Source organism: Semicossyphus pulcher, unplaced genomic scaffold (assembly GCF_022749685.1).
Source record: "Semicossyphus pulcher isolate SPU_LCO1_2020_fin unplaced genomic scaffold, fSemPul1.0.p SCAF_18, whole genome shotgun sequence".
In the NCBI taxonomy this organism is placed as follows: domain Eukaryota; kingdom Metazoa; phylum Chordata; class Actinopteri; order Labriformes; family Labridae; genus Semicossyphus; species Semicossyphus pulcher.
In genome coordinates, this window is record NW_027211691.1 from 25,307,170 (window position 1) to 25,319,910 (window position 12,741).

The following is a 12,741-nucleotide window of genomic DNA, read 5'->3' on the forward strand; positions in this document are numbered from 1 at the left end:
GTCCATACGTCCATCATCTGTACTTAAGTTGTTTTTAGTTACAAACCCTGGAGCTGCAAATAATCACAGCCACATGATCCTTTTCACAATAAAAGTCCTGACAACACAGCTCACAGCCACAACTGCACATCAATCAATCAATCAATCAATCCAGCAGCCATCAATCACATCCCTCCAATCCTTCAACAAGCTCCACCCCCAGCTGGGAGGTAGCGCCATGCACAGACACCTCCACATGTTCCTTCTGCAAGTGATGAAGAGAAAACATGGACTCACCCTGCGTCGCTGCCGTTCCCACAGATTAAGGCATCCTTGGCTCCCTCCACCTTGTAGAAGTTGTCTAGAAAAGAAACAGAATTCCACTTCAGATGCAAAGTGACTTTAGATTTAGTGCTCAGGTTTAAACACACTGGAGTTTCCCTCCTCAGGCGTTAGCCCAAGGAAGTTTAAGTTTGTGGACGAACAACTAGCAAGCCTTTTTTTTACTACAGAGATACATGTTCATAATATTTCATCCAAAATAATCAAAATGACGACATCTGTAGATGTCAGGTGATGTTCCAGGTAAGTTCAGGTAAGCCTCTCTGTGCTTTGTCTTTCACCACAGACTCACTTCGTGTTCAGCTCCCCGCTCGTCCGTCTATCTAACCGCAGGATCAATAAGCTCATCAAACTGTGCTCCTAAAACACCGTGTGAGCAGGAGGCCATAAAACCAAAACCATTACAGGAACTACTTTTTCCTGAGCATTTATTCAACTCTTAATCCGACCGCTAACCACTTCCAAGCACATTAATACACCTAAACATCATTACAAGGGTACTTCTGATACTTATCCGCCCATAACAAGCATCACACACAATAAGTGGTGAAGCTTTTAATGCGGGCAGGAAGACAACAGGTGCTTCCGAACTTCTGTTGTGGTTTGAAGATGCAGTTTGCTTTGTGGAGCACGGGAATAAAGGAATTTAACCCGCCCTGTTCAGAGAGAGCGACCAGCACCGAGACGGACAGCCTGCAGATATTTGTGACTTTGTGGAATCAAAGAATGAACAGTCTGCTGAAACAGAGGACGATCTCAAGATCTATCTGTCTGTTAAATTCAGTTTGTGAATGTCCACTAATGGAGGCGTTTTAGACGAAGTGTAAAAACAGCTCAAGAAGGAACCAAGAGATCATTAAAGGGCCAGTTCACCGATTTTCACCCTCAGTCCTCTCATGCTGTTATGGGGAGCTAATGCCATTATGGTAGGAACAAATGCAGTCTGGCTCTGTGCCTTTGGAGGACGCTATCTGCTTCTCCAACGGGCCCTGGAAAACCTCCGCCAGGCATAAAATGCGTCATCTGGCGGAGGCCAGGGAGCTCGCTAAACTACGCCTCCTCAATCTAGGACGCCGCCTCGACGTCATGTCTCGTTCAGAATCGTCAGGTTTGAAATGCAGACTGCACACCTGAAGATGTTTTAGACGATCCACCGGTATATTCTCATCGTGTTTCAGATGCTGTCCCGCTCTGAGCCGTCACCTGCAGCTAAACGGTCGTATTTCACTCCAGTGTCTCTGCGCTGGGCTGTTCCTATCAAAGGGAGGGGCGCAATGCATGCTGGGTGTTGTAGGAATGTAAAAACCACAAACTGTTTGTACAACTTTATCCACAGCTATGGTGCTAATTTCAAATATAATTGCTTCTATCAGCAGAGAACACCAGCTTTGACTGACAGCGGCTTCTTCCAGGGGAGAACTGCTCCTTTAAGTTAAACCCAGAGGTCAAGATCAAAATCAGACTGACGGAAATCAGGAGAGATCTCCTCTGAACTTTCTCTTTGCACATTACTTTCCCGGTTATGTTTTGAAAAACTGGCATGTCATTTCAGTTCCTGTGTCTCCTGGTCGCTTGTTTAGACACAGCTGTTACGGTTTATGGATGACGCGTCTCCATCTGCCCTCATTGTGTGAAATCGATGCCAACATAGCCCCGTGACGGGCGCTGCCATCTTGTTATGGTGATGTCATTTGGAGCCAGAGCGGCGCAGTAGAGATCCACTTACGCTAACCGAAACACACAATTAACTAAAATACAGCAAAGATCCGTCCCGTCGGCGTGTTTAACAGCAGAGCAGCTTCTTGAGAAACATGTATTTGACGTGTATTTAGATTGTATAGTTTGACTCATGTCCCATCTGTTAACATGGAGGAGGCGGGCTTTATGAGCTATACTGCAGCCAGTCAGCAGGGGGCGCAGAGAGGGTTTGGGGAGTCCAGTCTCTGGTTTAAAGGCGTGTTAGTTTGGACTGAGACTAGGTTTGAAACGTCGCTGTGACGCTCACCTGGACGGAGATTTGGTTTAAAATAAAAACAGCGGTGGATTTAAAACGTGAACAAATATCACCTCCTAAAATGTGACATCAGAATGAGAGTTTTATCTGCGTTGGTCTGCGAGTCCTCGTTATGTAAGCTGACAGATATCAGAAGCAACTTTCCTGCAGACACAGTGACCTTAAAGTCTGGCCTGACATTTTCATCCATTTGCCTTACGGGAACGCCGACTCAGGGTGCTTATCTTTTATTCAACACACAATTCAGACCACATGTATTTAACTCCAGCCATTATGACCCATTACACAGAGTGCCAATAGAAGAACGTTAACATGGGCGTCATGTTCCTATCACACTAAATGCACTCTGGGAGACAAAAGAAGCCGCTGCACCCTGAAAGTTGAAGCAGTTTTCAGTCAGACCTCGTCAGAGGGAAACAAAGCTTTTCAACTGTTCAAAGCGTGCAGAGAAAACCAAAGCCTTGTTCTTCTTCTGTGCTTTATTGTGGCTGTACATGTGCAAAGTTTCTCCGTTTTGACAAACAAACCGGGTTCTCTGGTGCTTCTGTTTGGCTCTGACCGCGTCTGACCGCCGCTGCACCAAAGGCACTTAAGCCTTTTTAGGAGCGCGGCCATTCATTTGTTATCGGGTGCATCGGGGAGGCAGCATCCCCGCTCGCCAAACAAAAACTTCTGAAGTCTGGAGTGCTTTTGTTCACCAGCTCAAAGTAACCACGAGACAGCGCTGGGATTAGTCACTGAGGCTTTTTCTCCCCACACACAGCAGATAGGAACAGTCTCGTTAAAGTTGTTACCTGAAACTTCAGGTGTCCAAACTTCCCCCAAACACATGCATATTAGCCCACAGACTGACATTTAATAACGGCTTTTCTTAGAGCGACCCCCGTCTGAGAAGATTGTTACAGAGCTGCAGAAAGATGGAAAATTGTCTCCATGGGACGTCGAGAGAGTGGGCTTAATTTCATTTCTGTTCAAACTCGAGAGCAGCAAATTACTCTGACAAGCCTAAATACATCTGTAACCTCCCCATCGAGCAGCTTCATCTGCCACAAATTCATTTACACGATGAAATCTGCAGAACACGACAGAGTGATTGGTCACAGTGAAAAATGCTGAGACGCTGTTAAAGGATAATTCTGCTATTTTTAAACCTGGTTCTTCTTTTTACATCATTCAGGGTCAAAATGTCCACAAGGTACTCTGTCTCAGGATTTCCTCAGCTGGCAGCAGCGGAACAGGCTGTAATGGCTGCTACATAACCCTTAAACCAGACTCCATTTAAAAAATACTCATTTTACCTGCAGAACTTGGGAGATGTTGGCATACCGCTGCCTCCATTTGTAAGGTGTTTGTATTGTGTTTTGTCCCACTAATCCTTTTTTCTGTGGTTTTTGATAATAACTTATCGATCGAGGCAGCAGGACACCAGCAGCTCCTGAGCTCTGCAATGTAAAATCACTGCTTTTATGAATGGAGTCTGGTGTGTGTGCAGAGAGCGATGTAACGTCTGTGTGTGGTTAAAACAATCATCTTCCTCTGTAACAAAAAGGCCTATCTCTGTAGGGATCCTTTCTGTCATGTTGTCACACACTTACAATAACAATCTGAGCCTGTCAGTGGAAACAACAAGAACTTTTAGGGGACGCACTCTGATCAGGCGCATTTGCCTTTAGCGATCACGGTGCAGCCATGAGAGCTTGTCTTGCACCAGGAGGAAATAGTCCTTTGGACCACAACACAAGTGAAATAAACTCCCTGGTTCTCTCTTCTTCTGCTAAATTTCTTTAAAAACTGGATCTAAAATGTGTCGAAGGTTCGATAAATCCTCCAACAGGAAGCGCCGTGGACGACTGCTGCTGTCAGCCGGCTCAGTCCAGACAGAACAAACACGGCATGATGGGAAACATTTAGCATGGAGAACATCCAGCATTGATCTCTGTTTTCTGATCAGGCGGACGGGACGAGCTTCAGCGTACTGTTTGGCTCTCAGGTTACACGGCAAGCTTTTAGAGGTCGATACGGGAGCCTGCAGGGGACATGTGTTTGATGTGATGGATGGCAAGGCGAACTGGAAATGAATAAATAGAAGCAACGAAAAGTCCCAACAAAACTCCCTTACTGTAAGCTCAGAGGGGTCTTTATTTAGGCGGATTCACCCTTTAAGAGCAGTGACGGACCTGACTGTGTCTGCTCGGAGCAGCTCTCTGCTCTTCTTCAGTGTCACGTCGTGGCTTTAAATAATTACACATCTGTTTTTGGATAATGAGGGAGTCTGTTGGTCCCGGGGCGGGGCATCTCTTGTAATCTCTGCTCCTAAGCTCACAGAACTAACCAGAGAATAAAGAGTTGCTCGTATACTGGAGCCTGTTTACTCGTAGTTTCAAAAGGTTAGTTTGTTTGTGTTGTTTTCTTACACAACAATTCCAATAAGTAGCCAGCTGAGGCAGCGATAGAGCGGCAGCTTCTGTGTGCTGAGAGGTAAAATGAGTCTGGTGTGTCTGCAGAGAGCGATGTAACGTCTGTGTGTGGTTAAAACAATCCTCTTCCTCTGTAACAAAAAGGTCTATCTCTGTAGGGATCCTTTCTGTCATGTTGTCACACACTTAGAAGAACAATCTGAGACGTCTCAGTCAGAGACACCTGACTCCATCTACAGAAACAGTCATTTTACCTCAGAGAACATGCGTGTTGCTGGTTCGCTGCTGCCTCGGTCGCTTAGTCAGCTCGTGATTTTCTGGGACCTCGGTGTTGTACACGGTTAGTTCAGATCCAACACAATATTTATTTAACACACAATAACACAAACAAACCAACTGATCCAGGCAGCAGTAGGACAGCAACTCCCCGTGTTCTGTGAGGTAAAATTACTGTTTTTTCAATGGAGTCTGGTGGCTCTGAAGAGAGCGATGTAACGTCTGTTTGTGGTTAATAAAAAACAGAAACAGCGCCCGCTCCGGGGGGACTAGGGCTTCAAATAAGTCTAACAAGAGGAGACATCGTCCATCTTTATAAACAGTCTGTGGTACGCACAGGCGGTGCCGTGTTTTGGTTCATGCAGAGGAAAAGACGACGAGCAGCTCAGGTTCATCTGACAGCAGCGTTAAGTGTTTCCTTAACCCTGACCTCGACCTGTCTGTGTGAGCTGCTCGTACTGTATGTCCACATATTATGTTCCCTGGTCAACATGCCTGACATGTCAAATAGTGTATATACCAGCTGACCTCACATGACCTCTGTGTGTCTGTGTGTGCGTTTGTGTGTGTCTGTACACACATCACACTCCTGACAACGTGTGCATGTGTGTCTGTATTGACGTCAGTTGTAACCACAGTGCCAACATGGCATTGTCCAGTCCATTTAGGTAACACCAGTAACCGCTGCAGCCTCACACGCACACACGCCCACACACACACACGCACGCACATGCACACACGCACACGCACACACGCACACATACGCGCACACACACACACACACACACACACACACACACACACACACACACACACACAACTGCTCTGCTGTTAGTCGGTGGATTTCATTCCACCTGTTTTTATGTGAATTTTAAATTTGGACAAAAATAACGAGTGAAAAAGATGAAAATTAAAAAAAACAATAATTTACAAACAGGAAACAAAGTGAGTTTTACACAGATTCAGCTTAATCTTTAAACTTCCACTGGAGAGACGATTAATGGCAGCAGAGGAAAACATCAGATAACAGAGGAGCGATGAAGTTCACCTGACCAAAGGTCGTCCACTAAAAGTTCTTGTTGTTTCCACTGACAGGCTCAGATTGTTCTTCTAAGTGTGTGACAACATGACAGAAAGGATCCCTACAGAGATAGACCTTTTTGTTACAGAGGAAGATGATTGTTTTAACCACACACAGACGTTACATCGCTCTCTGCACACACACCAGACTCCATTCAGAAAAACTGTGATTTTACCTCAGAACCCACAGAAGTTGTTGGTCTGGGTTTTGTTCTGTGCTGGATCTAAACTAACCTTTTGAAAACACCACACACAAACAATAACTAAACTAAAATAAATGAACTGATAAAGGCAGCAGAAGAGCAGCGGGTCCCGTGTTCTGTGATCAATGAATCAAACAGAAATGTCAAATTTTCAGTGCGTTTTCCACATTTTTCCAGCTTTTAAGGTCCAATCATTCAGATCAAGTGCTCTAAATGATCTTATTATCTCATATAACAGCTGTAGAAAGAAATGTGTGTACATGTGGCTTCTTTGTGCCAGTTTTCTGAGAGCTTGGTTGATATTGGGATGAAAACTTGACTGCTGTCGTGTCTTATATTAATGGCATTAATGAAGGTTAGTTTGTCTGCTACTCTACTAATAACCTGAAGTCATCAGGGCCTCCAGTGCAAACCCATAACCCCCCAAAACAAGCAACGTGCAATCAACATATATTAGGTTTGTCATTCTTGCTATCTGACGATTCTGGCAAACTCAAGATCTCCACCAGACAAGCAGAAAACATGTCACCCTCCAGCCAACTGCATCGTACTCGAATCAAATTTAACTCTCAAAAACACCCAAATAAATTCTTCTTTTGCCTTAAAAAGTTAAGAAGTAAAGCGAATACAAACAGATCACATCCAGAGTAACAGTTCAGAGTTTGACTCTCACCCTCGTCGTTGATGAAGTCCTTCAGGGACGCCCACGTCTTGTTGTTGCAGTAGAAGGAGGTGTTTGTCGGCAGGCTGTCGTTGACGCAGTGCGCCGTGCTGCGGACGCATTTCTGCCGCAGGTTTCCCATGAAGAGCTGCAGGCCGATGAGGGCGAAGACGCTCAGACAGAAGACGGTGAGGATCATCACGTCCGCCAGCTTCTTCACTGACTGGATCAGAGCGCCGACGATGGTCTTCAGGCCTGCCGGACCGCCGGGGATGCAAGACAGCATTAACATTTAGAGAAGTTACTGCAGGAGGGAAGCTTCATTAAGAACGACTTCGTACAGAGCTGGCTTTAAACTAAACTATTATACTTTTAGTTAATTACTCTGTAGTTTAGGACTGCCCTCTTACAGGCAACGATTCCAATCAGCCAGACGACCTGAATCGACTCACATTTTGTCAGTGGAATCTCTGCACTGACCTCTCCCTCGCTGAGTTGCAGCTAGCATGTTTTCTATGTGCTTAACTGGTTTGCAGGTAAATTCCTTTACTGTTCCAACTTCAAAAGGTTTTTACTGGGAGTCAAATTATCCAGGGGTCTCCTCTTCTCAAAAACAAACTGACCTGGTGATTTAAATCAGCAAAAACACTGAACACAACAGGGTAAAGCTAAAATCTGTGTTTTTCCTATGCTCTTCTGCAGGGCTTCAGGGGCTGTGAGCTGAGCTGCTGCCAACTTTAGTCACTACCTGACTAAAATCGTTCTACTGCAATAATGAATAAATTAAAACACTGAGAAATAAATTGGCTGGAACTGGTTTGATGTCCGACAAACCCAGTATGTCAGAAAGGGCTGCGAGCTGAGCAGCTAGTGTGTTTTCTAGGTGCTCAACTTGCTTGCAGGTAAATTCTTTTATTGTTAAAGCTTGAAAAGGTTTTTACTGAGAGCGGAATTATCCACAGCGATCTCCTCTTCTCAAAAACAAACTGACCCGGTGATTTAAATCAGCAAAAACACTGAACAAAACAGCGTCACGTTAAAAATCTGTGTTTCTCCAATGCTCTTTGGTGAGCGTCGGAGGCTGGGGACAGAACTGCTGCTTACTGTAGCGTAAAACCTGATTCAAATCCTTCATCCAGTAAGAAGATAGTCTGTTTGAAATGTTTCAATCAGAGCTGATGGAGAACGGTCACAGGTAAATCAGCAGGCTGATAGTGGACTTTGGGAGTAAACTGAAAAAAAGAAATCTGCTCTGTATTCAGAAACAAAATATGATTCGACTGACAAATTCTGAGTCGGGTACAGCCCTACTACACTTAGTCATATGCAGTTCACACTAAATGAATCAGGGATCATAAAGATGGCCGCCATATTTACTTAAATCAAAACAACAAATTCTTAATGAGTCATTAACAAACTTGAAAGATTCCTCCAGAACAGTGTGAGACATGTTGAGGAGTCAGACTACAGGCAGCCATCTTTATGAACCAGTTAGGACAAAATAACACATTCATTGAATAAAAATAAAAATAAACATTTGACAGACAAAACGCTGCTGTCAGGTGAAAAACTCTTACTGTACATGTGTTTGAGAGATTCGTCCAGCTGACAACATTTAAATATAATATATCCTGTTAGTTTTTATGATGTTTCTCATCTGACAGCAGCTTTTTGTTTCTCAAAAACTGTGAAAAAGTCACGTTACCACCAACACAATGAAGCGAAACAGACCAAAACTCCCCATCAGATAAAACACACACACACACACACACACACACACACACACACAGAGGAACATATGGTAAAAACAGCAGGAACAGAACACACTCAGAACACAAAGGGTGCAGACAAGTCGACTGTCCTCGGCCAATCTTACCAAATCAAAGAAACAACCAGTTTTTCTTTCCCGTCAATTCATCAGAAACAGACACTACACACGTTTCGTTAGCATCCAACGCGGCTAACAGACTTAGCATTGTTCACGTTGTAGCGTCTGTAAGCTAATGAATTTAGTAATTTATGACATGCTTTTAGTACGCTGCTGCTACTATGAAAGAGTTATAACATGTATCAGACATTGTTATAACCAGCCACCAAGGCATTAGTGATGTTTAAATAATATGTTTAAATCAAGGTGTTAGCGCTGCATGCTAACATGCACAGTGGAAACATACAGAGGCTAGCCAGCAGCAGATCAGAAGAAAAAAACTCCATGTTCTGACTTTTTATATATTTGTTTCCCTGTCGTTGTAAGTTTTTATCTAAGATGCAAAGTGTGCATCAAACCACTCCCACAGTTAGTGAGCGGGAACCACGACACTAAGATCTTTTAATGCTTTTCATTAGCAATATGAAAAGTAAGTTAGCATTAGCTGGTTTTTAAGCTAGCACTATATTGTCACCAGTAAAACATTACAGGCTTACAGCTGTCGCTAATTAGCTTAAGCTCTGGATGTATTTTGGTCCCTATCAAAGATTAAACCTGGCTGTTGTCTGCAGAGAGAATTTGGCTGCGATGGTTTGTTAAAGAAAGAAGCACCTAACTGTACTTAAGTGTTGAATTTATGCTGTGCGTACGCTGGAGACGATCTTGCACTGCAGCCTGATGTAAATGTGATAGGTCTTGGTGGATCTGCACCAACACTTTTCGAGGATTCTTTGCCTAATGCTAGTTGAAGCTACGTGCTGCAGCCTTCATGCTTCCATATGTAGCTTTAACAGGATCGGTGATTGCCTGTCTCAATGTCTGGAGGCGTATCGTGTGTGTGCAAATTGTCTACGCTGCATTTTAAGTTTTATAACAGTAACTGCTGTTCAACACTTTTAAGCTCCAACTCCAATTTTAGAGCCATAGAAGCTAGAAGAAGTTTAGCACAGTAGCATAAAGACAGCAAGTATTTGGTGATGTCATTGCAGAGTAACACGAGGTCACACTCACGGCTGTGTGCAGAGTCCACGATGAGTATAAATCAGGCTTACAAAGGTTGTTCTTTCTGTCCAACAAAAATGGCCGCTCCTCTTCAGAGAAACAACGTAGCTGATCGTTTCACGTACATTTCCGAAGTTTAACTTGAACTGATATTAATCATACATTTTAAACTTCATGGTTGTTTCTCAGGACATCAAGTATTTGAATCAAGCAATAAGTGGTGCCCAAGTGAGTCGGCTACACGTCTTATTTCAATGAGTCAGAAATGTATAAACTAAATGGGATTAATAAGGTATCATCAGGATCCTGATTTAATAGGGTTCAGATTAATGATGTCATGTTTTCTGATGTTAAAACTTTAGTAAGATAATAAAGGGTTTAAACATGTGATGTAATTAAATCGCTCATTTTTTCTTTGCTCGTCTGTTCACCTCGTTTCCTTTCACTCTGATCAGCTCGAGTGTTTGACTGTTTGGAAACACAGCAGTTAAAAGTTACGACTCTTTTTTCACCATACTACAAATTAAATGTGAATTTTGCTTTAATAATTGTGTCAAAATGTCTAAATTTGAAGCCTGTTTCACTTCTTTTACTTGTGCATCATTGACTCCCTCTCAGGAGTGATGTGTGTAATGTTGCTGTTTGCTGAGCCTCTGATGTCCACTCACAACCCATTACTATGAACACTTGAGTGTTTAATTCTGCATACCACCTCTGCACCCATTAATCAAAGTGTGTGTCACAAAGCAGACGTATAGGTTCAGGAGGTGGTATGCAGGATGTGATCTCAAACACTCGTGAGTTCCTTCCAGCAGGCTCCGGCCGGGCGGGGAGCGTTTACCGTCCCCTGCGTTCGCTTCCTCACCTGGGATGACAGAGATGGTTTTGAGCGCTCGCAGCACCCTGAACGTCCTTAAGGCTGACACATTACCCAGGTCCACAAACTCAGTCACATATCTGCAACAAGGCGGGAGACAGAAGCACAAGAACAGACACACACAGAAGGGTATGACCACACTGAGCAACAACGAGCCGGCACAGAGGGAGAGAAGATACAGAGAGAGGTCCGGCAGAGACGGCCGGAGGATCGAGACACCGAGTGCTCAGAAGGGGAAGGCAGACGGTCCGAGCCGCTCACACGGAAACAAACTGGAGACAAAGTCAACTGAGAACATTTCATTCTTTAGTTTCCTGTCGTCATCATGCATCTATTTTACATACATGAACACTCTGGTGAATATTTATTCTTTTTATCTGTCTAATAATGTGCATTTATTTGTCTTCTCTGTTTGTGGATAAAAAACTAGGGATGCACGATATTGGATTTTTTGCAGATATCTGATATGCCGATATTTTTCAACCCTTTTTGCCGAGTTCGATACCGACATGTTTTTTTCCACCTAACTGCAGAGAACATGAAGTCTCCCTGTAGTGGAGTTGATATCATGCCTGCTCTTATTGTAGTGGCCAAAAACTGCCGTACCGCAGACATCTCGCACCCTTCTTCACGCTTGACAGAAGAGGTGTTGTACAAAAGGTCACGTGTCTGATCACTCACGTTTCTGAGCGCACCTGAATGCAGCATTCCCCCGCCACACGGCAGTGAGGGAGACATGCCCGGACTTGTTTACTGCACCTGCTACGGAGACATCAGTGATCGCAGACTGACTCTTTTTATCGTGTGTGCGTCCATGAATATGTGAGTTAGTTTAGTGCTGATGTTTATGTTACTCTCTGTTAGCGTCGGCTTTGGCCGCGAGTGTTTGATGTTAAGTCGGTAAAATAACAAGAATGTGAGCTAACTGTGAGCTAGCTAAGAGCTGTGAAAGTTGTTTAACTTCATCGGCTCGAGTTTCTGTGACTGTTTAGTCTTTATTTGTATATTTAAGAACTTTGTGCAGAAAGTGCGCGCACACTCGTGCAGAGTTAATGTCGTAACATTACGTGGAGCTTTTTTAGGGAATCATCGAGCGTTAAGGCCGAGTTAAAGCGTTGTTTTATCGGCGGAAAACATCTGCAGAAAAATGACATATCTGCAGATACCAATAACATGCCGATAATATCGTGCATCCCTATACAAAACTTTCCATTCCTTTTTATTTAACTTTACACGGACGTTTAAAGGAAGCCAAACTTAAAAAAGACAGGAGCCTTTACTGTTTCAGTAAATGTGAATGCACTGTATAAATACACTAAGCCTCTGTGCAGAATCAGACCCTCTGATAACCTCATCCTTTAATCGTTTATAAAGAATTATAAACAGAAAAAAAAGGACTGAAAATAAATGTAAGCGTGTTCCAATAAAACATGTAACTGCTCACGTTTTTGATGCAGCCGTATACATCAATGAGTTAATTTTTAAAGTGTGCTATTGAGCTGATTCATTACCTGTGTCTGTTTTAGGCTCAGAAACATATTTTATTACAAAGTAAGGACCAAAGCGGTTAAACGGAGGTCATTTGAAAAGGTCAGACTGAAAAGATAATAAATGCACGGTGACTTTACGAGGATTCGTCTCTTTTAGGAGTAAAAAGCTGCATTGTTAACACGTTTAAAATCAAAGCTTTGTTGTCTGAAATAGGAAATGTAAATGTTCGGCCCCTCTGCACTCAGACCTGGCCCTTCTACAAAGAAGAAATTAAAGAGGTTTTGATGTCGGCGATGTTTTAGCCTGAAACGAACCAGTTAGTCGTGTAGGAGGCTGAAAGTGCAGCTAAAACCAGAGAAGCATCAGAGAGTGTGTTAACCTCCTGAAAGTGTTTCCTCCACTGATTAAAAATCACAAATCTCCAGTTACGTCTCGTGTGTTCAGCTTTTCACGTCAGACTTTTCCTTCTGTC

At 43.5% G+C, this 12,741-nt stretch overlaps 1 protein-coding gene across 1 annotated transcript in view; it reads right to left on the minus strand.

Annotated features, from left to right (window-relative positions):
- The window catches only part of LOC138595705 (sodium channel protein type 3 subunit alpha-like), a 153,263-nt gene that overhangs the window by 117,909 nt on the left and 22,613 nt on the right, over positions 1-12,741 (minus strand). Inside the window, exons 6-8 of the mRNA XM_069667072.1 lie at positions 10,767-10,858; positions 6,985-7,227; positions 277-340 (exon numbers count right to left, since the gene is read on the minus strand). Of these exons, the coding sequence (XP_069523173.1) occupies positions 277-340; positions 6,985-7,227; positions 10,767-10,858 (399 nt within the window). The remainder of the gene's footprint in view (positions 1-276; positions 341-6,984; positions 7,228-10,766; positions 10,859-12,741) is intronic.